General features: G+C 39.2%; 1 protein-coding gene across 4 annotated transcripts in view; it reads right to left on the reverse strand.

The window, feature by feature from the left end:
• The window catches only part of ADAMTS6 (ADAM metallopeptidase with thrombospondin type 1 motif 6), a 319882-nt gene that overhangs the window by 72475 nt on the left and 220448 nt on the right, over positions 1 to 26959 (reverse strand). For all 4 annotated transcript variants that reach the window (XM_007058991.4, XM_043546883.1, XM_037902909.2 and 1 more), the window contains 5 exons: positions 15178 to 15280; positions 9425 to 9558; positions 6314 to 6437; positions 5856 to 5936; positions 1524 to 1687 (listed from right to left, as the gene is read on the reverse strand). In XM_007058991.4, coding sequence (XP_007059053.2) covers positions 1524 to 1687; positions 5856 to 5936; positions 6314 to 6437; positions 9425 to 9558; positions 15178 to 15280 — 606 coding nt within the window. The remainder of the gene's footprint in view (positions 1 to 1523; positions 1688 to 5855; positions 5937 to 6313; positions 6438 to 9424; positions 9559 to 15177; positions 15281 to 26959) is intronic.

Below are 26959 nucleotides of genomic sequence, written 5' to 3' on the forward strand. Positions count from 1 at the left end.
TGTCATAAAGCAAGCCACAATAGTTCTTGCAGGTATTCCCAAAAGAAATCTGGACTAATTTTTAAAACACACACACACACTGATTTTTTCCATTGTGTAAGGTGAGTTTTTTTCTTTCATTTTTTTTTCTTAACAGCAAAATTTGTTTCTGACATATTAACAATTCTAATCTTCTGGGCCTCATTAAGTTAAATTACTTCATGGAGGTGTCAAGACCAGATAATATTAAGGGACTTTATTGTGGCTGACCCTTGTAGGTGTGCAAAAATCTTCAAACCCCCATCTTGAGCTCTTTTGCTGGGACTATCCACAACATGGCTGGGTAACTAATAAGACCCTTACCTGGTTAGGGCTTCTACATGCTACCACAATATCAATATTACAATAATACTCCAAGCTGGCATCAGTAATGGCACTAACTTCCAATAGGGAGACACAGGAGGATGGAGCTATTTCCCCAACACTCACAGTACAAGACAGTAGTGTGGCTGGGCACATGGGAAGAGTGTACACTGGTTCCTTTTACAGACTGGCAGAGCTCCTGCTGCAGGTGCAACACCACATATCACCAGGTGAAACCATCAATAATTCTTCTTGTGGTTCCTGCTGTAGCACAGTACTTCCACATGCCACCTGCTCAATACAGTGCTGTGCCTTCAAGGCAATCTAGCTCTGAATCTCCAACCTGACATTTTTTTATTGCTGCTGCTAACATCTACAGTATATGTTAACAAAAGCAGCCTGGATGAGTTTCAGAGATATTTCTCACTTCACCATGCCTCCAGTTATAAATTATTTTGAGGCATATGCTCCCCTCTGTGAGAGAGCAAAATGGTGGATAATCTTCAGTAGGGAAGTTACTGGTGCTGAGCTGATGAGAAAAGTAGTTAATCCAGTAGGCACTTCCTCTCCACATAACCACTTCTAGCCTCTCCACAGCTACCAAAGGCAAAACGGGCGTCACATTCTTGGGAGCGTGGCCAGGTATGTCCACAGTCAGGGAATTTACTATGGGCCAGACCATGATATCTCACACCATAATTAGACCCACTGAAATTAACAGGGCTACTTCTGGAGTAAAGTATTACCTGTTGTGAATAAGGGCATCAGAATACAGTCCAATGAAATTGTTATATAACTTGCCTTACACTTTCATACACCACCAATAGGTGTGACCACACCATATATCCAGTTTTCTATTTATGTTGCCATTACTGTGAGGACCAGGAAGCAAATGAAACTAGGAGGGATCCCCACTATGGCCTGAGGAGTGTGGGATTTTCTCTGATATTTTCTGTAGATCTCCTGGCAGTACAACAGTTTGTTGTTAGCTCTCTTCCTTATCACCATAGCTATCCCATCAGTTTTGGGCAGAGAAAGAGGTGAGTGGGAGGGTATCTCAAAGTGCAAGAACTAGGCAAGTCCTACTCCTTTTCCATGCAATTTTACTCAGTTTATTGCCTCCTGTTACTTGGAACATAAAATCATGTTTGAGTTCAGAAATATATTCGTTATAACATTACCATGACTATGAGATTTTCTGAAGTAGGGCCTAAAGCTTCCAAAGATTCAGGTTCCTCTGTTGGCCTCTTGTAATGAAAAGCTGTCCCAGCGACATCAAATTTTCTAGGCCAGTCAATAGTCCAGGCACCATTAATATAGTAGTCATCCTCTTCAGATTTTAAAGCTTAAAAAAAAATACAAGCCACCTAAAAATTGGAAGCAGCATTTATAATAGAGAAGCCATTGCAAATGAAACTACTAATGTGACAGAAGTATGTGTACTTTAGTTCTATATTGCTGGTTTCAAAGTAGTTTAAAACCTACTTTTCCTTTTGGCAGAATGACCGAAGTGTGGCTCATGGAGATCTACAATACTGACTTTGGCTATCATCTCCAGTAGGCAGGTGTGATCTGCAGAGACTACAGGTATCAGCAAGAACAGGCCATGCAAATCGAGATATGGTGGTGCATGCTAGAACTTGTATCAATAGGCTGTGCTCTCTGTACTACACCTGCAATCTGCTCCATTATATGCAAATTAGATTTACCTCTTAAATGTATGAGTTGCAATGTACCCTTCAGTTGAACAACATTGTGATACCCCTGCCTTTTGGAGTGTGGGACATGCAAACCTTGTGGGCACAATAAAAGTGTGTGTGTGTTGGAGCAAGGAAGAGGCAGTATGAGTTTCAAAGCTGGTTCCCAAGCAATTCTTACTTCCTTATCTTTGACCCTTTGTATTCTGCTTTAGAAGCATGTACGCAGAAAGACAATAATGTTCAAAATCAGAAAACCCTGCACATTTCCCAGATGATTTCTCAGTGATTCTGTTCTGAGGTCAGGTAGCATGGAAGATAGCTATGTATTAAATCAAACACAAAAGTGTGACCAGCTCTCAGATTGAGTCTTAGAACTAGTCAGTTGGTTATGCTGCTCCAAGCGAACATACAAATTCAATCAGAGTTCATTATTACGGTTATACAGAATATTTACATTTTAATAATTGTATGAATATCAATAACTGAAAATCATTTATATCAGCAAGAAATTAGTAATAAATACCAATAGTTTAATCAAACTATAAAATTTAGAAAACCAAACACTGGTAAGCTATTACTTTTTCCAATATAATTTATTAAGCTGCCATTGTCAACATGGCACGTGATGAAAACAGCACTGCAGGTTGCATATCTATTTCTGATTCAACAGGTTATGGAAATTTCAGAAGACTGCAATCATATTTAAAGCAGCTTGAAATAAAAATTTAGTTTGATGGACAAATAAAATATTATTAGCTTTTTTATAATCTTCATCAGTTTGTTAAGGGTAGTCTTGCAGATTCTATTCAAGGGCAGATATTTGACTTTTTCTTTATCAAAAAGATTCCTTTTTTGGTTTCTAAAATATGAAATGGACTTTGGGAAGCTTACAGACTTTACTCTGAATGCTCTTGTATGTATACTATTGGCTCTGAGGTGGCACTAAGCATTCTCTCTCTCAGGTACTTGGCTGGCTGGTTCTTGCTCACATGCTCAAGATCTAACTGATCACTATATGTGGGGCCAGGAAGGAACTTTCCCCCACGTCAGGTTGGCAGTGACCTTGGTGATTAAATCTTCCTCTGCAGCACGTGACTGCAAGTCACTTGCCAGCATTCTCTGCGTATGTCTCACTTAATCATTTCCCTGCCATTGCAGGGGCCTCAGGCACTGAAGTACTTTGGTCCCTCCTATTCTCTGCCTGAGGCACATAGTAGTCTGGTCTCCTGTAGACCGTAATACTTTAGTCTAATGTAGGTTGTTGGGTTTAGCGAGTGGGTTCTTGGTGGTGTTAGTGGCCTGTGATACATTGGAGGTCAGACTAGATGATCTGGTGATTCCTTCTGGCCTTAAACTCTATGACTCTATGATCTCTTTGGTTAAGGTAATAAAGAAGACTACTCGATTTTTTGGAATTCATATCTGCTTCTGTAACCAAAGTTTGTGGATACTGGCAAAATTCAAGACCAAGCCATGGATCCTTAGTCAGTCCTTACTGAGACAAAACATCTATTGACCTTAATAGGGAGAGAATTTAGGATTTGTCTTATAGATTGCAAGAGTGAGGAATTATACAAGTAACCATCACAGGCCAAATTTTGTTCTAATATACCTCAATATAAATCTCACTCTAGTGACTTCATTGAAGTTACTCTGAAATTACACATGTAACTGAGAGAAGAATTTGGTCCTCAAACTTTCACTCTTCTAGGGTTCCTGGGTTTACTCCTGACTGTATGTGATGGGGCACTGATACCAGGGAAACATGTATGTGAAAAGAGAGTGATATGTAGCAGGAAGGGATTGATGGTGCTGTGTCACCAGGAAAGGGACCAGAGTCTCCTCACAAACTTCCATTAATTCCCAAACTGTGCTGAACCACCATCAAACTCATCAGGTAGAGGAGAGAACAAACCATGCTATTGTACAATACTAGAGGAAGGGAGCAGGGCTTCTTGCTAGTTATCTATTTTGAGTAAGTGTATGAAAAATTATTAGACTAAAGCTTGGTATTAGAATATTGGTCAGAATTTGGCCTCAGCAGAAACTAAATTTCCGGAATCCTAATTTTTATCCACTCTAACTTCAAAAAATCCAGTCAGGTTAAATTAACAAGACAGGACATTTAAACATGAAAACATTTAAAACTACTGCACAAACATCAAAGAACTAAAATAAACCTCTCTGCAAACTATTTTATATGGATTTTTTTTATTTGTTTAAAAAAATAAAACCAGAAAGCTTTCTCCTAACAGATTTTAAAACAGATTTATCAATAAAAATAAATATATTTTTCCATATAATTTTCCCATTGTTGCATATGAGACAATTTTTTTCAGAAGAGATGAGGTTCTGTGCAATTTTGCATTTGCAAAATGAATTGCAGTAGCTAAGAAAACTAGTTTCCCTTCTGTCGGATATGTACCCTCAATCATGGAGTTAGAGATGCAAGAACCTGGTTTGTACTCAATTGTAATTGCAGTAACATGAGTGCAGATTTTACAGGTACAAAGCTGACCCTTTGAAAATGTGGTTCTTAATATGAAATGGCTGTGACAGGATATCCTGTGACCTTCATTCCTCTGCTTGAAATATGCAGTGTTGTTGTAGCCATGTCGGTCCAACGATATTAGAGAGACAAAGTGGGTGAGGTAATATCTTTTATTGGACCAACTTCTGTTGGTGAGAGAGACAAACTTTCGAGCTTACACAGAGCTCTGCTTCAGGCAGAAGAAGCTTGACACCTTGTCTCTCTCAGCAACCAAAGCTGGTCCAATAAAACATATTAACTCATCCACCCTGTCTCTCTGCTTGAAATGTCAGTTATAAGCTATAGATGCTATTTCACCAGCAACACAACTTTTTGGTGGAGGAGGGAGGAGAAAGGAAGGAAAGTAGTATAATAAGTGTAATAAGCATTCCTCATTGCTAGGGCTAAGTATGTAACTCTTCCTCCTAAAAGGGAGGAGGCTGACAATCCTGCTGAATTACAGGGGTAGAGGGAAGCAGACATCCAATACTAGCACTACAGCAAATAACTATGGGTGGGGTTAATTTATCTAGGAGGTTAGCTACCCTCCACACTCCCATCTAGCACACATCACAGACAGTTCTTCACAAGCATTTGCACTGCTAGATATTTGCATTCCTGTGGCTAAGGGACAACAAAGCAGCCTAATCAGCGGACCTGCAGCTTCTAGGACATAACAGCTTCTAGGACTGTCAGTTCATTAGAACAACTAATTCATCAGTTTCTTTTGACTGAAAAATGTGTTGCCTTGTATGTTTGTGAACTGACTGTTATGTAAACCAGGTTAGGGAAACATCTAGCCATGCCTGCTCTTTTGTCCTTATGAAGCCTGTTCCTACTCTATGGATCAGGTTGGCACTTGTTTGACCCCAAGATCAGAAGAGTACAAGGCAGGTTTAAAGCCACCTTTAAAGGGAGGAAGGATGCAGCCTGGAATTTGGGACTTGAATTCAATTTCCTGCTCTACCACAGGCTTCCTGTGTGACCTTGGGCAAGTCATTTTAGCTTCTCTGTGCCTCAGTTTCCTCATCTGTAAAATGGAGATAATAGTCTTTCCCCACCTCACAGGAATATTGTAAAGTTAAGTACATTACAGATTGTGGGGTAATCAGATACTATGGTTATGGGGGCATGTAAGTACCTAAAATTGATGGATAATATTACGTCCCCTGGTCCTGTACCCAGCAAAGCTTAGCCAGACCATTGAATCTGCTCCAGTATCTTCAAAACACTTTATAAATATTACTAGTTAATTAAGCTCTTGTGTTTAAACCAGCTCTTACCAATGTAGTTCTTTGACATAGCCACTTCTTTTACTTCAATGTGAACGGAACCTCTTGGAATTTGAATCACTTCCATGTAGCCTAAAATGTAAAGGTAAACCTTATTTATTATTATTACCTGGATGAAACTAGAAATTAATAAATTATGCTTTCGATTCAAATGTACCTGAACATTGCCTTTCATGCCAGAGAACAGAGAACTCTTTAAATCTCAGAGACAAATGTGAAAAACAATAGCAAGAATTTAACGTGCAGCCATGAGTTTCTCCTTTCTACATATTAACAAAGTTCTTCATAAAATGTTTCAGAATTCACTGATTAATTTATACATTGGCTGTGAAATACTAATATGTTTTCTTCCATGTTTTGAACTTTCAGTTAGGTTCCATGTGGGTGCAACAGTCCACCTTCATACAGTGAATCACAGGATAGGGAGTGATCTATATCTGCACACTTACCTCCTCTGGGCAATGAATCATTGAAGAAACCTTCAATGGCTTCACATGTGCTACCATCTCCTCCACACACACGGCATCTGTCTTCCTTTGCATCAGATCCCAAAATATTATCACAACCCACATGCTGAGAACAGATAAGGATAGAACAAATATTACTTCAGGCAGGAGGCTTCTTGGATCATTACCTGAAAATACTAAATATTTTCTCAAGAGATTTCTTCCTAAGTATCTGAGATTTAGTTCTCCCTTTGCCTACCTCACTTTGAGTGGCCCATATCATAAGAGTATTTTCACTTACCAGAAAAGGAGACTCAGAAATCAGAGATGATGCAAATTTAGTTTATATATAATAAATAATTTGTGCTCCTATAATGCTTTTCATAGGAGAATGTCACAGTATTTTACAAACATTAATGTACTACACCTTAACACAATTATTATTTAATATCTAGACAGTGACCCCAAATGTTCTAATTTTCCTCTACCTTTGGTTTCTCTAACAAAACACTGTTTTCTGTGTGTCCCTTGAATGGTTGCTTAAAAATAAGTTTTGTGGTGTTTTTGTTTCTATAAACCTTTACACCTTCACAGACCATCTTCTCACGTCCCGCAGAAAAGTAATACAGCTAAATTTGTGACATCACAATTATTTTGATAACAACAAACTCATATAAAAGCTTATAGATGTGAGTTCACTGCACACTCAAGCAGAATGAAAGACTGAGCTGGATGCAGAGAGAGCTTCTGTATAATCTGGACTTGATTCTCTCCTGCACCCAAGCTCCAGCATTAGTTACACAAAAATACTTTTATCCCACATTACCACCTGGAAATAAAATGCCAAGAAAACAGCAACTGATAGGATTGGAAGAACTGCTGTGAGGAGTCAGGAAGAGAAGGGAGCTATTAAAATGTACAGGTGGTATGATATGTAGAGGGGATATCTATGCATGATTTAAGGATTCACCTCAGCCAGAGAATGGGAGAAAATATATGCTGGGAAGGATAGAACAACTTAATAACAGAGGACAAACTGAACAGGAGGAAAACTGCAGCTTTACACTTCTTCAGATGATTGTATAATACAAAGAAGAATCAAATGATCTCCAAAACAGAACATAAGGCAGCCACATGAACATACTGGCAAAAATATGATTTTCTACCATCTTGTTTATAAATAATACAGATATGATCACAGAAGTTAAAGTTTCAAAATGTTTTCACTCCTAGGTAAATGAATACAATCATATAAATTTTGACTTTCTTACTGGTTACAAAAAGTAAAACAGAGATCTGACTAACCTGTGTTTCCTTATGTCGTCCTCTGCTGGGAACAAATCTAATCTCCATTTCTGCTCATTTACTAAATAATACCTTAACTGTACGAAAATGCAAACCTCCTAGTTTTAATTTATATTTTTCTTACAATTGTGTGAAAGATTTTACTTCAGTTTTATCAAATACATTGCCTTGTATTTTAATCCTGATAGGGCCCATTTTTGTGGAATTACGTGTAATATCTGGCATAGTCAGTTTTAAAATAATCATCAAAAGTATTAGCTGTTTTCTAGCAGCTTCACATATTTTTAGCATACTAAAATAGTATTTATTGTGATTTTTTTTTGTCTGATCTGTGATTTGGTTTGCTAACACATGGCAAATCTTTGGTGCTAATTGTGTCATCTTTCTTAGTTAGAAACAATTTGATCTCATCATTTTTGATTCAATCATAAAAAAATCTGTAGGCCTTGGTTCCACAAAGCACTTAAGACTGCACTTAACTTTAAGCATGTGAGTAGTCACAAAGAAGTCAGGGTTTTTTTAAGTCAATAGCACTACTCATATGCTTAAAATTAAGCATGTGCTTAAGTGTTTTGCTGAACTGAGGTTTTACTGGAATGAATAGCAGGGGCATCATTTGCAATCTGGGCCCCCACAGATTTTTCATAGGTCTATATGCTCCATTAGGTCTTTCATTTTTTGCCTGCACTTCAGATTTTGCAGGATATAATATCATTGTATAACATTCTATATTCTAACATAACTTTGCCCCTCCCCCCATTTTTTTCTGAAATGGCACCCCTGATGAATAGTAGTATAACCATAAATGTGGAAGTTACATGATATTTAAGAAACATAGAAGTTACATGATATTTAAGAAACAAAGCACTAACTGCCACATTTATGGTTATACTACTGTTCATTCCAAAAAGGCCTCAGTTCAGCAAAGAATTTAAGCACATGCTTTTCATCAACTGGTCCCTACAGTTACTGGTCCTCCAACAGACACCAGAGATTAGGAGAAGCCAAAAGAGACTAAATAAAGGATTCTAATTTAGTCTTGCAATAGGATGGTTTGCCCCTTAGGGGTTGGAGGCCTAGGGCCAGCAAACACTAATTAATGAATGAACTGCATCAGCCCATCTGTGCTGTGTTACCAGTCTTGATGGGGCCTGATGGAGGACAGCTGATTCCCCTCTAAAGGGCAGCAGAAAGATATAGGGAGGGTGGAAACGTTAGGAAGCTATGGTAGATGCTGCAGAGAAAGGGGAAAGACTCCTGAAAGGATAATCCTCAGACCAGGGGAGTTGTATCCCAGCTGGGAGGACTGCTAGAGCAAGAGGAAGTCAGAGCCTGGAGACTGAGCTGCAGTCAGGAAAAGTCTGGGAATAGTGGCTGAAGTGTAACCCAGCTCTGGGAATAAGGGCTGGGGGGCTCCCCACCTAAAGGGAGAGAGATATGGAATGTTTTAAATAATGTGGACTGCAGTTCTTAAGGGGCCTTGAAGAGGGGGAAACAGAGGCAGGATGTGTCAGAATGACCTCTGGCCATAAGGGGGTGCTCTGGAGGTGACTGCCCTGATTACAAGACTGCGGCAATTTCTAATGAAAGCTTATTACAACTCATAGTAATTTGCCTCATATCTGCAGTCTTCCTTTCCCTTGTCTCAGGCTCCCTGCTTATGTAAGAAATTAACTTTTACTGTCAACAATCCTTTTTTATCTAGTATAAAAAAAATACTGTAACTAAAATGCTATACAAAATTACTGCTGATAAATACTAGACAATATGAAGTAATCCCTAAATGTAGTGTTTATTAAAACATGCAACCTTGCATTCTCCATTGATACAGATATCCAGCGAATCAGCATTGCACTGAGTTCCATCTATTACTGCAGGGGCACGTTCAGTGTAAAAATTGTAACCTTCAGCCAAGCAGTTTAATGCACATGGTTTAACCCCTCCTAAACCAGCAAAACAAAGAAAAAATTAATGGACAGTTCCTGAAAAGGTCAGAACCAATTTTAAAAGCATATGCAAAATCAGACTGGAAATGTATAGTCTCTTCTCCCATCTGAATACAGACAGATTTATAAGTTTTCTTTAATCCTTCCAAGTAACTTCTCTATTTGATTCTTTCTCTCTAAAAAGATTACTTCAGCTTATAGCAAAACAGCCTACAGGTGAGTTAAGGTGAAAGAGTCTTTAATGATAATACCACCCTAATGCCTGCTGAACAATTGAAAATACATAAAGATGTTCTTTAAAAAACACTAACAGTAGCATAGCAATGGTTACTGTACTTTCAAGTTTTGAAATATAGTAAAGTTCACAATATGCCTAAAAAAATGAACAATGTTTTGAGATGTAGGGCCTGAATTTAAAGTGAGTTTAACCTGCCTTCCCTTTTCTCGACTGCTTATAATTCCGCTGGCTCAATTTTTTCAAGAGGATATTTAGATGTCTAGTAATTGGATGTCTAGGTGCTCCTCATTTAATCAGCAAATAACTGCCAGGAGGGCAAGATTTTTACAGGCACTTCTGAGAGGTGCAAAATGCCCTCAGCAACCACTGACGATACTGGGAGATAAGGATCATCATTATTTGTAAGCACAAACTGTGAGCACAAAAAGACCTAATTTTTAAAAATCAGGCCATAGAAACTATCTCACATACAGCACCAAAAAGGATCCCTAACAATTATATAATAACAAGGCACTAAACACAGCTCTTGAGCACAGCTTTTCAGATGTGTGGAGAGTGGGCAATGAAGAAAATATACAGCAAAGATTTCCATTTTATTTCACTATTACTAGCTAGCATGGAATAGCAATAATATTAATTAGGTCACTTTTCCTTTGTTTTTTATGATAGGATAATGAACAGAAATATCCTGCTTAGCAGTTTTAAGGCTTACATTCAAAATGTCTAAACAGGACATAGCTTTCAGTATATTTTTAGGTTAATGGATAGCACTCCTAATTAGGGCTGTCAATTAATCAGATAACCTCATGCAATTAACTCAAAATTTATCGCGATTTAAAAAAATAATCACAATTAATTGCAGTTTTCATTGCACTGTTAAACAATAATAGAATAGCAATTAATATTTATTATAAATATTTTGGATGTTTTTCTACATTTTCAAATACATTGATTTCAATTATAACACACAAAGTGTACAGTGCTTACTTTATATTTTTTATTACAAATATTTGCACTGTAAAATGATAAACAAAAGAAATAGTATTTTTCGATTCACCTCATACAAGTACTGAAGTGCAATCTCTTTATCGTGAAAGTGCAATTTACAAACGTAGAATTTTTTTTTGTTACATAACTGCACTGAAACAAAACAAGGTAAAACTTTAGAGCCTACAAGTCTACTCAGTCCTACTTCTTGTTTAGCCAATCGCTAAGACAAACAAGTTCTATTTACATTTGCTGGAGGTAATGCTGCCTGCTTCTTATTTACAATGTCACTTGAAACTGAGAACAGGCGTTCGCATGGCACTTTTGTAGCCGGCGTTGCAAGGTATTTACATGCCAGGTATGCTAAAACATTTCTATGCCCTTTCCATGCTTCGGCCACCATGCCAGAAGACATGCTTCCATGCTGATGACGCTCGTTTTAAAAACATAATGTGTTAATTAAACTTGTGACTGAATTTGGGAGAGAATTCTATGTCTCTGGCTCTGTGTTTTACCTGCCTTCTGCCATATATTTCTTGTTTTATAGCAGTCATGGATGATGACCCAGCATATGTTCTTGGTTTTAAGAACACTTTCACTGTAGATTTTAAAAAAACAAAAAGTAACAGTGTGAGATTTCTAAAGATAGTTACAGCCTTCAACCCAAGGTTTAAAAATCTGAAGTGCCTTCCAAAATCCGAGAGGGATGAGGTGTGGAGTGTGCTTTCAGAAGTCTTAGAAGAGCAACACTCTGATGCAGAAACTACAGAACCCAAACCACCAAAAAAGAAAATCAACCTTCTGGTGATGGCATCTGACTTAGATGATGAAAATGCACAGTCGTTGATCCGCGCTGCTTCGGATCATTATCGAGCAGAACCCGTCATCAGCATGGACACGTCCTCTGGAATGGTAGTTGAAGCATGAAGGGACATATGAATCTTTAACGCATCTGGCACATAAATATCTTGTGACACTAGCTACAACAGCGCCATGCGAATGCCTGTTCTCACATTCAGGTGACGTGAATTAGAAGCGGGCAGCATTATCTTCTGCAAATGTAAACAAACCTGTTTTGTCTGAGTGATTGGCTGAACAAAAAGTAGGCCTGAGTAGACTTGTGAGCGCTAAAGTTTTACATTGTTTTGTTTTTGAGTGCAGTTTTTTTTGTACATAATTCTACATTTGTAAGTTCAGCTTTCATGATCAAGAGGTTGCACTACAGTACTTGTATGAGGTGAATTGAAATACTATTTCTTGTTTCTTTTTTACAGTGCAAATATTTGTAGTAAAAAAATAAAGTGAGCACTGTACACTTTGTATTCTGTGTTGTAACTGAAATAAATATATTTGAAAATGTAGAAAACATCCAAAAATATTTAAATGGTATTCTCTTATTAACAGCATGATTAATCGCGATTAATTTTTGTTTATCACTTGACAGCCGTACTCCAACTGATTCTCAGTTGAAGAGTTATTGAAACAGTTGGCAGATGAGACAGACTGGAAAAGTGGTAAATAAAGAAAAGAACAGGTCACTAAAATAGAGAGAACCGGATTACTTAGTACTCTGGGCACAAGCAGACAATATGCCTTTCAAAATGGCTAAATGTAAAGTCATAGTTAAGAACCAAGATTGTAGGCTCTATTATGGGGGGACTCTATTTTGGAAAGCAGTGACCTGAAAAAGACTTGGGGGGTGGGTAATATAACACACTTGGCACTGGTGTGACTGCTACTAGAATTCTGTGTCCAGTTGTGGTGCCCACAATACAAGGATATTAAGAAATAGGGGAGGCTTCAGAGAATGACTAACAGATTGGAATATATTCCTTGATAGAGCTAAATAAATTGAGCTCCTTAACTCTGTCTCTACAAAGAGACGGTTAAAGGGTGATTTGACCAGTATATAAGTACTTACCTAGGAAACAAAAATGTGATAAGAGGGCTCTTTAATCTAGTGGACAAGAACCAGTGGCTGGAAGCTCAAGCTGGACACATTTAGACTAGAAATAAGGTGACATTTTTTTAACAGTGAGGGTAATTAAACAGCAGAGCAATTTACTGAGGGTTATGGTGTGTTCTTAATCTCTAGAAATTTTTAAATCAAGATTGTATATTTTTCTACAAAGACATACCCTAGTTCAAATGAGAATTAATTCAGGGAAGTTTTATGGCCAACGTTATCCAGGAGATAAGACTAGATGATCACAGTGGTCCCACCTGCCTTTATAATCTGAGTAGGATTATAGGAAAAGTCAGACAATTAACTTCCTAGACAGGGAAGTTCTGCTGAAGATTTGCTATTTAAACTTGAGATCAAATAGAAAAATATTGTTTAACCAGACATTCTGGTTTTTTGGTTTTTTTTTTTTTAAAAAACCCCACCTCCTGTATAAAGGAAGACTGAATCAGCTACAAGATAAAACCAAAATCTGCACCCTGCCCTAATCCTGTCATTCAGTGTTTGGTTCAAGTATGGGCAAAGCTACATCATCATGCCTATAAGATGATGAAAATGTAGAAAGAGAAAAAACATATTATACATGCTTAAGCTTGAAAAAAATTAAATCCAATTCTTAACGTGACAATTGTATCACATTCTTTAAAGCCAGCAAGGATTTTCACTAGATAGTTAAGGCATTATTAAGGGTATATAATAGTCAAAGCTGAAATCAAATAACGTTTATAGATTATCATAACTCCAGAATACAACATCATGAATATACTGCCTGTATCCTAATTGAGTGAAATTCTCCTCTAAGCCATGCCAATGTAATCTGGAGTAACTGAGAACAGAATTTTTATAAAGCAAATCCTTAGACAAGATCTCTGTCCCTTAGAGTCAACAATGGAGGGCCAGATCCTGTGTCACTTTAGTAGCCAAAATGACTGCAAAGCTAGCTAAACTGTTGAAAGCATAAAGTTGGTGGGGGGGAGAGGGGGGCGGTGACTGGATGAAGGAGGTAGGTCAGGGAGTTACTGGCAATCAAACAGAAATTGAAGCAGCCCAGATGTTGCTCTAATCTGTGCCAGAGCTTCACCGGCCCAAGGATAGCTTCAAGATTAGGGACAGGAAGTGTGGGAAAGTCGGCATAAAGTAAGGACCCCTGTTTACTGACAACTAGCCCTATATCTAAATCAAAAGACCATCCTTCTCCATCTCTGCTTTTCTTCTAAGGAGCAAAAAAGAGGAAAAGAAAGAAACGGTGGGACAGATCCTTGACTATGGCTGAAGAACAAACAGCACAAGTCAGGAGAGAAGAAGATGCAAAGCTCATCTTTGCATTCTGCCAGTCATGGGGCCACTCTGTGCAGGGCTGGTCCCATGAAGTAAATTAGAGCAGCTGAGGACTTCTTTAACTTATGTCAGTTACTAACTGCCACAAGAAGCTGAAACTGCAGAGTAGAGGCATCCATGATTGTGTTTCTACTGCAACAGTTAACATGTAAAGCAGTGTAGGTACCACAGCTCACTGCTCTGAATTTGGTTTTAGTAATAGCATCAGCTCTTAAGGCTCAGAGATACACACTTAGAGGCTTGAAATTAGGTCTTGGGAGGTAAAAAATATATTATTTATATATATCTTCAGTTTAGCTTTGAGTAATCCTGGCATTCTCCCAATGCAATTAGTGTAATTTATTTGCAAATTAGTCTATTAATTTATCTATACTACATTCGGTAGCATCCACAACTCCCAATCAGGATTGAGGCCCAGTGTACCAGATCCTGTACAAACACATAGGAAGAGACATTCCTTGTCCTAAAGAGCTTACCTTTTGTCTGCTTTGATCTTTTAGTTTGTAGGGGAAAGGCATACAATATACAAGCTAACTGATCAGCGTGATGATAGGCACGCAGCTGGCATAAACTAAATCTAACAAATCTGTCCCAAAGTGGAAAAAAATATCTGGCACAAATAGCTATGCTGAGCACAGTACAGATGCTCAGGGGAACAAAGCTGTCCTTTCCCACACAATGGAAGCTGTTGTAGCTCAATGGCTCTTATGTACGCACACACCATCCAGGATGGTGGAGTTCCAGGTAGGGGAACTCTATTGGGACTTTCATACTGTACACCTCAGTACAGTGTCCAAGTGTAGTAGTGGACCACCCACCCATGTCCCGTATCTGCATACTGCTGCTAAGGGAGTTGATGGGGAAAGGCTTTACATTATGAAGTGGTGCATTTTTCTTGCATAGCACCCCCTGTCACACATTCAATATGTCAACACCCCAATATGGCCCTTCCATTGATATGCCCTTTAGTGAATTTTGTATTTTTAATTAATGGGTCAACAGTTGGCTACTGAAAAATCAAAGTTCAAGATTAGTCAACTGAGTGTTTTCAGAGATGTCACATTTATATCTCTGCCAAGCTACACATTACCTCCAGTGTAGGGCTTCCAGTTATAATACTTTCCCCGGAAGGGCATATTGTCGAAGTCTGCACACTGTTTTTCTCGAAAATCCCGGGACCCTGAAGGACACGGCTAAAGTAAAATTAAAATAAAAATGTATTAGATATTAACATTAATATAAAAAGGACATGGTTATACTACTTACAAATAAAATGGTCCTAAACTACATTATGTTAGCTCACTGCTTTATTTTGTGGCTCTGATTCTGACACTTGCTTTATTGTTTTACAACTGGTATTCAGAATGAAGTGTCTATTTTGTAATCTTAGGCAGGCACGAACTAACTTAAACAAAGTTAAGTGTTACAACAGTTTCCGTATATCTTTACACTCAGAATCATGTCACAGTTCACTTTGCAATCAATCCATCAGGTATCTCCTTATAAACACACACAAAAACCAACTGAAGAAACTAAAACACAAAATCTTTTTGGTGACAGATTCAGGCTCAGTTGCCATAGCTGTTCTTAGGTATGCATTTAAGGGATCAAGAAACAGATTTGTAACATCACATTAAACACTCAGTTGCAGTTTGAAGACCTACTATTGTTCACTGACTAGCTTTGACAAAAAACATTTTAGGTCTAAGAATGAGACTGGACAAGGTTTAGTCCCAATTCTAAGCACCTTCCAAATTTAAAGAATTTGGAATCACTATTTACATTTAACCTACTAACTTCTCACAATCAATTACTGAGCCCAGACATGTATTAAATAGCTTTCTCATCTAGGGCACTGTTGGTGATGTAGAAGACTGTGTTTTCTCCAAGGAAGAATTACAGGAACAATATAATTCACTGCTATTACTTACACTTTTTTGTCTATGCAACGTTTAGGTTCAAAATAACAAAGTCAACTTATTGCTAACCTCTGAATTTAACATTGCAAGATGATCTTTTCTGAAATCTGTGTAAAATAGCATAGTCTAGGATAATTTATCTTTTGCAATTCTGCAACTACAAGATTTACAAGGTAAGTTAAAACATTTGAAACAGATTAAGAATATTGTCTTTAAGCTAGAACAGAAGAACTTTTTTGACAGAAATTTTTAACTGTTAATAAACATTACTGATTTTTAAGAGCAGCCTCAGAGTTCATTTTTGATATTTTTACTGGTCTACCTGTATTTCTAAGCCAGTTTGTGGTGTTCAGAAATCTGAGATGAATTCATTGAGAAAGGGGTTAAGTAAACAAGTATGGTAAAACTTACTGCACTATGCAAATATTTATATAATCACCATAACTCTCAGTATATTGTAGTTCAAGTTCCTATCATAGAAAGGCCATAAAATCATGACTTGGAAACTAAGCAAGAAGTTTCCTACAAGTTTAAAAATATTTTTAAGTACAATAAAATACTGAACATGGCACTGCCCTGTAATTTCTGCACTGTTTCCTTTGTAAATTACCCCTCCAACCTCTTCTAATCTTTCCTTTACGAAGATCCCACATCTTTGTTTGCAGCAAGCCTCTGCTATTCACAGAGGCACAACCATCAGGCTACAGCAGTGCCTTCTCTTTGCCCTATGAAACTCCATTCAGCCATTGCTGAGAGTTTAACTGTTAAAATTTGGCACTTGTCTTCTCTAGCTTTCCTTGGGAAAATTCTGGCAGCCTGACAGAATAATAAACAAATATTCTAAGGCTGGGCTCATGCTGCTGCCAAAACAGCAGCAGACACTGTACCGGAGCTGCCAGCGCATTTGTAGCAGTGGGGAGGAGAAAGAGTTGGGCTGAACTCCCCGCATATCAGGACCCAGCACATGCCCCTCTCTGAGGGCAATACATGGAGAAGGAACAGGGCCAGGATCACATCCTGTAAACACCACATCCCCCCAGCCTCAGCAGCTGGACCCAGAAGCTGATTTCCTCACTCTCTGGAGATGCCGCATGAAGTCAGATCCCCCAGAACTCCTCAAGAGGAGAAAGAAAGATAGGGAGGCCTGACTCCCCCCACAACTTCCTGGAATCAACACATGGCCCAAGCAGCCTATCCTTTTTCTTTTTTTTTTCTGGGGGTATCACATGGAGGATTCCTAGGACAGGGGAAAGGGGGAGTCAGGCGAGGCTCCCCACACCCACTGATCCAGCATCTGGACCTATCTCCACCCCACACCCCAGGCTAACAGCCTTTGCCTGGCGACAGCTAACAGAGGGCTGGTCTACACTACAGCTGTAAGCCAACCGAAGTTATGCTACTTCAGTTCCATAACTTACGGAACTGAAGTCGACGTAACTTAGAACGACTTACAGCGATGTCTACACTGCGTTGTGTTGATGGGAAACACTCTCCTGCCAACTTATCTTACTCTTCTTGGGGAGCTGGAGTGCAGAAGTTGACAGGGGAGTGCTCTGCCATCGACTTAGTGGATCTTCACCAGACCTGCTAAATTGACACAGCTGCATCGACCGCAGTAGTGTCGATGCAGCTGTAAGTATAGACATGCCCATAGTTAGACCTGCTTTTCAAGTGATAGAAGTTGGTGCTATGTTGCTGAACATTCAGGATTCAAAACCTGTTCAAGACTGAGAGGTTGTCACAGGTGTGCATAGTAGAATTTCTCTTTACCTTTTTCCTTAAAAGACTATTTAGGAAATTACATACAAAAAACTGTTAAAACAATGGCATTTAGGTTGCAAAATCAAGCACTTAAGTTAGGAAATGACAATTTGACAGTTGCCTGTGCAGCCTTAATTCTGCCTCTGCATATACATTGTGATACTACCTTACATATTACTTTTTCCCACAGACCCCGCCTTATTCAGTGCACAGGATGGAAACAGGAGAGGACATATTCTGAATATATGGGCAACAGTAAATCTGACATTTCCAAACTTTAGTGTGCTTGACTTTGCAACCTAAATGATGTCATTTTAACAGGTTTTTTGTATGTAATATGTATACATACATATATCTGGTTTATCTCTAAAGATAGAAAAACACATCACCTGAAAAGTACAATCCCAAACTTTGAATGATAAATTGAAAAAACTTGTAAGTAAAATTGCCACTCTTTAAAAATATCATTCTGACAGGATTTCCCAACCAAAACACAGAGACTGGCTTCAACTCTACAGTTATCACCTGTGCTGGATTGACTTGGATACAAACAGAGTAGGTATTGACCTGGATGCAATTGACCAGGGCTCCTTCAGCTCTGACCTGCATCAACATTAGTACAGCTGCACCATGAATAAATGATTGACAGATTCACAGATTCTAAGGCCAGAAGAGACCATTGTGATCATCTAGTTAACAAAGGCCATAGAACTTCCCCTTATGATACTGTCACCTCTGAGGTCACCTCAGTTACAAACCTGAATGACTGGAGTAATGTACTCACATACACTGCCACACTTAAAACCTCTGAGTTGTTCTCCAAATATTGCACTTGGAGAAGGGTATCTGGAGACTTCAGTACAATACAGAGAAGCCCAGAGTCAGTCTTTGATAGTGGTGTAATGAAGTCCTGCTCTCTTTGTGTGTTTTCTAGTTTTTGGTACAGCTGCAGTTGTAATGCCTGATTTCTAAAGGAGTAAGAGCTCAATAACATTGACTTTAGGCACTGACATAACAAAGATGTCAAAGCCACGATATACGCTGAAGACTTTTGCTTTGATGATGCAGACCACTTCAGAGTAAGTGGTAAGAGAGATCTGCTAGGCTTGAAGAGATGAATGGGTCTATTTCAACATGGGAACCTGCTGTCAGTGAATGTAACCAGGTCAAGGGACTCATCTCAAGATCCTGCTTTGAGGCTGAATCCTTTTAAATACTCTTGATAGGTGTCGGCTGAATTTAGAGTCTTTAGATGCTCGCCTTCAAACTCAATGTTACTGATTGACAATATGACTCCTGCATCTTGCTGTACTCTAAAGCACAAGATACAGGGGCACCAGAACAGGAGGGGCCAAGGGGCCATGGTCCTCTCACTTTTTGAAAGGGGCCCTGCCCCTGTCCCTGCCCCTACTCTTCCCCCTGAGGCCCTGCTCCTCCCCCTTCCCCCAGCCAGGACAACAGCTGTAGAGCCACAGACTCTCCACCTGCCCGTGGGGGGGGCGGCGGCGAGAGCAGCCCCCATCCTGTGTCTCCATCCCCCGAACCCCACACCCAGGGCAGGTGGAGGGTCCGCGGCTCCCCACAGCTGCCCAGGTTGCTCTTGCCATGACCGGGCTGCGGCTCCAAGACCCTGTCCCCCGGCCCTTTCATCCTGTCCATGATTGCCACAAACAGCTGTGAAGACAAGCAGAACTCTTTGGACCAGTTGAAGGAGAAAGCCAATGCTGTTCTTATGTCCAGAGTGTGCAGCTGCTCCTCATCTTTATTAAAGTGAGGCTTTAGGAAGAACTGTTACATGGATTCCATTTCTCATAATACTTTATAAATGAATTTTTGACTAAAAGTCCTGAGGCTTAGGGAAATACGTATATTTTTATAACAGTTACTGAGATGGTTGGTGATAGGAAATATATTTCTGATTACTGTGTTCTTTCTATCACCTTTTTGTTTCCAGTACTCATTAGCTCTTTTCTGCTGATCTCAATGTTTCTATTAGCAGATGTCTTCTCAATTGAAAAGTCAAATATTGTTCTGAAAGCCTTTAAGGAATATGTCTAGTAGGAGTTGAGTATGCTGATTTCAAAGAATGAAAATGGTCAAAGGAAAGGGCAGAAGCATTACTTCATTTCTGAATGAAAAATGAAGTCTTAAGAAGCTTTTTTTTGTTTATGGATACTAGGAACTTTAAGGAGTAATACTTTTTTAAATTACTTGAGGAGTAATGAATGCTGACGCTACACAAAATGCCAACAGAAAGGAAAGGGTACAAACAAATTTTTCATATAAATGATGACAGTTTTGTAGACTCTTAATGTTTACATTAATCAAACATTCTTCTCCTTTCAAAAACTGACTAGCAATAAGGTCCATCATAAATCTTGAAACAATTCACAAGTCTCAGCAATTTTCGATTTTTTTTTAAACCTTAAAGAAATTACTATATAACAAACGGGTAACACTGATTACCAGAATTATAGTTCTAGTGCAATTTAAATTGCTGCAAGCCTGAATGAACTTATATCCTCCTCATAGTAATATCATTAGAATAATTCTACTTTCATTTACATTGAAAAACAGAACTGAACTACGAATCTTTCAGGACATAAACTTAAACTGTTTAACATTTTCCCCATCTGAAGATTCCCCTGAAAAATCTTACCGGGTGTAGAGATAAAAGGGGATTCTATTAAAAATTTTTAAATGAGATTGTCAACTTCCAGTTAACATTACAGATCATCACAGTAATAATAATAAAGGGACTGTGCCTTTCCATGCAGATACCAGATTTATATTCTAGATGTACTGAAGACTGTAGTGTGAATAGCAAAGAGTTACTTTATTACACCACATACTTCTGAAGGTGTCAGTGAGAAAAGGTGAGAATTTAATGAAGACTGACTACTTCATCCCATTGATCCCTTAAACTGAGACTTTAATATGGTGAAAAGATGCCATGAAATACAAGATTTGGATATAAAAAGTTTGGTAAAAAAGTATTTATCTGCAAAAAGCAATAAAGATATGTAGACATAAAAGCTTAAAGAATGCCAAATCATAGAACCATAGAATCATAGAATATCAGGGTTGGAAGGGACCCCAGAAGGTCATCTAGTCCAACCCCCTGCTCGAAGCAGGACCAAGTCCCAGTTAAATCATCCCAGCCAGGGCTTTGTCAAGCCTGACCTTAACCAAACTTTTTACCAGTGGTATTCTAGCCAAAGAATATCAGTGGACTGAATTCTAAGATCAAAAGTAAACTGAAGTTGGGCCTGAATTTGCATTGTGAAAGAAGTAAAAGACATTAATTCCAGATTTAATATGTAAGTGCAACTGAAGATGTCAGTACAAATGAAATGGCCAGGATACTGAATAAATGAAGAAGTAGGGAAATTAGGACAGAGAAAAAGCAACATAAGTGTAAAAGAATTAAGATAAAGGAAAGAGACTCTGAAGAAAGTTAAGAGAAAGAGAGAGAAGTATAAAAGGAGAAATCAGGAAAGAAGAATATGATCAGAAATATGAGTAAAAAATGGAAAGCAGTAAGGATTTAGAAAAAACCTACATGCAATCCATCTGAGTTAGAAAGGGCAGAAAGAATGAAATCAAGAATTAAGCAAAGCAAAAATAACTATGAGAAGATTATGATGATGAGTCACCAGGGATATTACAGCACCCAGAAGTAAAAAGAGAGAAAGAGGAACAAAAGTCAGTCAGCAAATTCCTCAAAGATACAACAGGCAGATAATAAAGAATGAGTGTAAGAAAGCTGAAAAGCGCTGAATGGCACTGATTTCAAATTAAATGGAGGTGAGGGGAGAATGGGACCAGAGTAGAAAAGAGAGAGGCACAGAGAAGAAGCAAGGGAAAAATCCATGTCACACAATACAATTAAGGCATGTTAAACCATAATACACAAGGGTTAGTATAGTGAAATCTGCACAGTAGGACACTCTTGTTAGACAAAAAGAAAAGGAGTACTTGTGGCACCTTAGAGACTAACCAATTTATTTGAGCATAAGCTTTCGTGAGCTACAGCTCACTTCATCGGATGCATACTGTGGAAAATACAGAAGATGTTCTTATACATACAAACCATGAAAAAATGGGTGTTTACCACTACAAAAGGTTTTCTCTCCCCCCCACCCCACTCTCCTGCTGGTAATAGCTTATCTAAAGTGATCACTCTCCTTACAATGTGTATGACAATTAGTCTTAAGAAATCACCCTAAAATATGCCCAAATGTATTGAGTACATTCCGCTCCACCTTTATTAATGACAACCTCCATTAAGCACTGGATTTTTGTTGGTCTCTCCCAACGTTTACTTAAGACAGGTATTACTATATTTATCTCTCAGCGTAATAAAACGTAATATATATTTCAAAAAGTAATTATATAAATTGTTGTAATCATTCAAACTTGGACTAAAATTTTAGCTACCCTCATAAAATGCCAGTAGTTTTTTCCTTTAAAACTAAAATTCAAAAAAGGACAGGAAATTAGTATTAGATATGTGCTTTGTACACTGTTAAGTCCAGCACTAAAAGATTACCTGGGCATTTATGTGTCAGCTCCTACAGATCTTGAATGCAGGCCCAAGGGGGTCCTGAATTATCACACTCCCATCCTACATCCAGCAGCTCACAGATGGCATGTGGGAGTAGGTCCAACTGCCCTAAAAACACTACTCTCTGATTGGGAGAGCCCCAAGGTTCTTGGCTGGGTTGTAGCCCCTATTTAAGCCAGAGGAGGAAAAGGAATTTGTCTGTAAAACTTGAGCTTCACCCTGCCATAGACTGCTGGTCTGGCATTTACCTGTTCCTGCTATATGATCCTGATCTCCTGGTATCCTGACTCTGGGTAACTGCATCCTGGTTCCTGTCTTCTGGTTTCATCACCCAATCCTGACCTCCAGGTATTCTCATTCTTGGTAACTGGCTCTTGATCCCTGCCCTCTAGTTTGTCTCTTGAGTCTGATCTCCTGGCATGCTAACCCAGCCTGATAGTTAGTAATTGGCTCCTGGCCCCTCAGCCTGTGCCTGATGCTAACCCCTAGGCCAGGCTGTCCATGACCCTGCCCTGACACTATTGCACATGGATTCATTAGAACACCAAGTGCAGGGAAAACAGAGATCAATAAATATAAATGAGAAGTTATGAAGTGTAGAAAATTGATAAGGGAATCTAAAAGTATCAGGGGAAAATCCATGGGTGGTAGCACTTATGACATTAAAGAGTTTTTAAATAACATACTAGGAACAAAAGAAATTGTAGCAATTGGGTAGGCTCATTGCTAGATGGAGGTAGTAAAATTATTAATAATGATGATGTAGAAAGGAAAGAAGTGTTCAAATATTCAATAAATATTTTTGTTCTGTATTTGGAAAGAGGCAGGATACTTACTCATATTAAATGAGGATGATGAAATACATTCAAGTCCACTAGTAACTAAGGAGCATGTTAAACATCTTCTGGGGATAAAAAATGTTTAAATCAGCAGGTCTGGATAACTTGCATGCAAGAGTTCTAAAAGAGTTAGCTAGGTCTCCCATATCTAACATGAGTGGCCTAACCACTGGACTACAGAGTCAGTCTTGTTCTTTTTCATAAAACATTTCATATGATCTCATTTTTGTCCTGCTATAGAACAGAAATTTTTTTGAAATAATAAACATTTTCACAGGATGGGAGAACTGCTTCCCACCCAGCTGCAAAACTATAATATAAGGATTAAGAAGATAACCCAGAATCACATAAGGTTCCAAGCGATGATATTGAGGAGGCTTCAGAACCATACAAAAGAATTACAGAAGTCTTCAAGTTTCAGAGTAGTGTTTCAGAGACTAAGAGCTCTAAGGTGCCACAAGTACTCCTTTTCTTTTTGCAGATACAGACTAACATGGCTGCTACTCTGAAACCTGTCATTATGCATGGCACTGAATTTAGCCATATGGAGTGGAAATCTATCAACTTCAAATTTGTTAGTCTCTAAGCTGCCACAAGAAGTCTTCAAGAGGCCACAAGATTAACTATTAAAGTGTTTGATGCTATATCTCAATGGAAAGATACCCTGAGAAAATGAATATTCCCCACACATTTTATTAGAAGTATTAAAGAGGAACCCTATCAATAAAGGGATCTACTTTCAGATATTTTATATAGTTACCTATAATTAAAGATTACATTAAGCTTTTTCTGAGTTTATTCCTGTATGCCCTCAGATCCAGAACAATTCTAGTTAGATTGTAAACCTAACTAGATTGGGGCAGGGAATGTCTACTGCTCTATCTAGCACATTGGAGCTCCATTCCTGGTTGGACCTACTAGGCACTACTGTAAGAAACAGTTACCTACCTTTCCATGACGATTCTTCTATGAGATGCATTGCACATGTCCATTACACTGTAGGGGACTCACAAGCAGATTGACCTGGAAGTGGGCCCCGAGTCTCTTTGAACTGAATGTAGGACAACAAGACTAAATATGGCATTTGTCCTGGATTGAAGAGCTATAGTGTAACGTGAAACAAGTGTGCGTACTAATGACTCAGTTGACACATTGCAAATGTCCAAATTAGGAACATGTGCTGGGAAAGCCACAGATGCTGCCTCTGCTCTTTCCAAATGGGCTAGCACTTTAGTTGGTGGAATGACATCAGCCAACTGGCAACACAAATGAATACACTATAAAATCCAAGAGCAAATCCTCTGAGAGGGTACTAGGTGGCCTCTCATTCTGTCTGCCACCACAATGAACAACTGTGATGATGATCTAAATGATTTAGTCTGGTCTAGGTAAAAAGCTAAAGCTCTTCTGATATGTAAAGAGTGGAGTTTTTCTTCATCTCTATGAATATGAGACTTTGGGAAGAAAGTTGGCAATTAGATTGCCTGATTAATGTGAAAGTTGGAAACCACTTTTGTCAGGAACTTCATTTGAAGGCAAAGGTAAACCTTGTCCTTGGTAAAAGACCATATAGGGAGGCTGTGAAACCAGAGCTCTCAACTCACCCACTCTACTTGCCAAGGTAATTGCACTAAAAAACACCACCGTAGTAGAGAGGTGGAGTAGAGAACAAGTCATGAATGGTTCAAAAGGTGGTTCCATTAACTTTGCTAATACCAGGTTCAGATACCATGGGGGAATAGGTTCTGGCACCTCTGGGTATATTCTGTCCAGCACTTTCCAAAACCTGAGAGCAATGGGATTGAGGAAAAAAAGATCTGTTATTCACAGAAGGAAGGAAAGCTGAGATAGCTGCTATATGAAATTTGATAGAGTTAACTGCTAGACCTTGATGTTTCACGTACAGAAAACAGATGGGGGCTTGCTCCAGAGGAACGTCTTTCTGGCAGGACCAGATGGAAAGACACTTCTATTTAGCCAGATAAGTATTCCTAGTTGAAGGCTTTCTACTATTTAGAATTATTTCTTGCACAGTCTTGAGCAAGTCTTTTCTAATGGTGTTAGCCATGAAGCATCCAGGCTGTCAAGTGGAGGACTTGCAGGTTGGGGTGAAAAAGGCCGCCATAGTCTTGGGCAATCTGGATCCAGTGGGAGGGACAAAGGAGCCTGATGGACAAGCCAAGCAGGATCAAGAACTAGTGCTGCTGAGGCAACACCGATGCTGTAAGTATAATGTGAGCATAGTCTTGTTTGAACTTGGACAAGACTCTGGGCAGTAACGGGACTGGAGAAAAAGCATGCCACAGGGTGTTCTTCCATGGCAGCAGGAATGCATCCATCAATGAACCTTAGCTGTGACCTCCTGGGGAAGAGAACTGATGGCACTTTCTGGTCGTCCTTTTGCAAACAGGTCCACTTGGGGAGTCCCCCACAATTGGAAGATTGATCTGGCCATATCCAGATGATAGGAAAAGGACCTGCTTAGGTCGAGCACTGCCTTCTGACCCCTGAAAGGTAAGCAACTCTCTTGTGAATGGAATTGGCTATGCAGACTCACAGGAGACTCGCCTCCTGGCACAACTGAGTGGAATCCTCTCCTCCTTGTCTGTTATCAGACAACACAGCAACTATGTTTTATGTAAACACAAGCAGATTTTTTCCCCTGAGATCTATAAGGAAGGCTGAACAAACAAGATGGACAGCTCACAATTCTGACATTTATATGAGCCTTCAGATCATGGGAAGACCAAAGACCCTGAGTCTTCAGGAACCCCATATGTGCTCCCCAACCCAGGGATGATGCATCTGTGACTAAAGTGAGTGCTAGTTGTGGGGGAGAAAAGGGAACACCTCAGATGGTCTATCCACCAGTCCAATGGTAATCGTGTCATCCTTAGTACACAAACCACCATATCTAGGCAATGACAGCTCAGGAAATACACCAAAGCAAGTCATCCTTGTAGCTTTCTGAGATGCAGTCAGGAGTGCTGCACTACTTGTGTACATGCTGCCATGTACCCTAGGAGCCTGAGGCAGCTGCACACTGTAGTGACAGGATGTGCTTTCAGTTGCAGCACTAAGCTCCAACGCATTTCAAACTCTGATTGTGATAGAAAAGCTTTGGCCTTGGCCCAGACAATCATCCAGGTAAGGGAACACATGGCTTTCAAAGGAACACTGCTATCACTGCTGACAGGCTGAATGGCACTGTAAATTGGTAATGGAGTCCATTTACCACGAACCAGAGAAACTGCCATTGGTTCTGCAGGATCACCATATGGAAGCATGTGTCTTTCAAGCTGAGGGCAGCAAACCAGTCCCCTTGCTCTAGGGAAGGAATAATATAGGCTAGGATAACCGTGCAGAATTTTATTTTCTTCAGGAATTTGTGTAACTTTCTTAGATCTAAGATAGGCCCGAGACTGCCTTTTGCTTTTAGAATAAGGAAATAGCAGGGATAAAAACCCCTCCCTGAGGAACAGAGGAACTTCCTCTACAGCGCCTATTTGAATAAGAGAATGAACCTCCTACTGAAAGATGGTCTCGTGAGAGTGGTCCCTGAAGAGGGATGTGGAAGGAGGGTGGGAAAGAAGAAAAGAAACAAACTAAAGGGTACCTCCAAGTTCACTGTGCTTAACACCCACTGATCTGAAGTGATGTCGGACCAAGCACTTAGGAAATGGGGTAAATGATTGGCAAACAGAGAGGTAAGAGCAGATGGCAGCTCTGGGGACTGGCAGCATAGGCACTGACTCTGTGGGTGCTTCAGAGCTCAAGTACCCACAA

This window comes from Chelonia mydas, chromosome 5, assembly GCF_015237465.2.
Source record: "Chelonia mydas isolate rCheMyd1 chromosome 5, rCheMyd1.pri.v2, whole genome shotgun sequence".
Taxonomy (NCBI): domain Eukaryota; kingdom Metazoa; phylum Chordata; order Testudines; family Cheloniidae; genus Chelonia; species Chelonia mydas.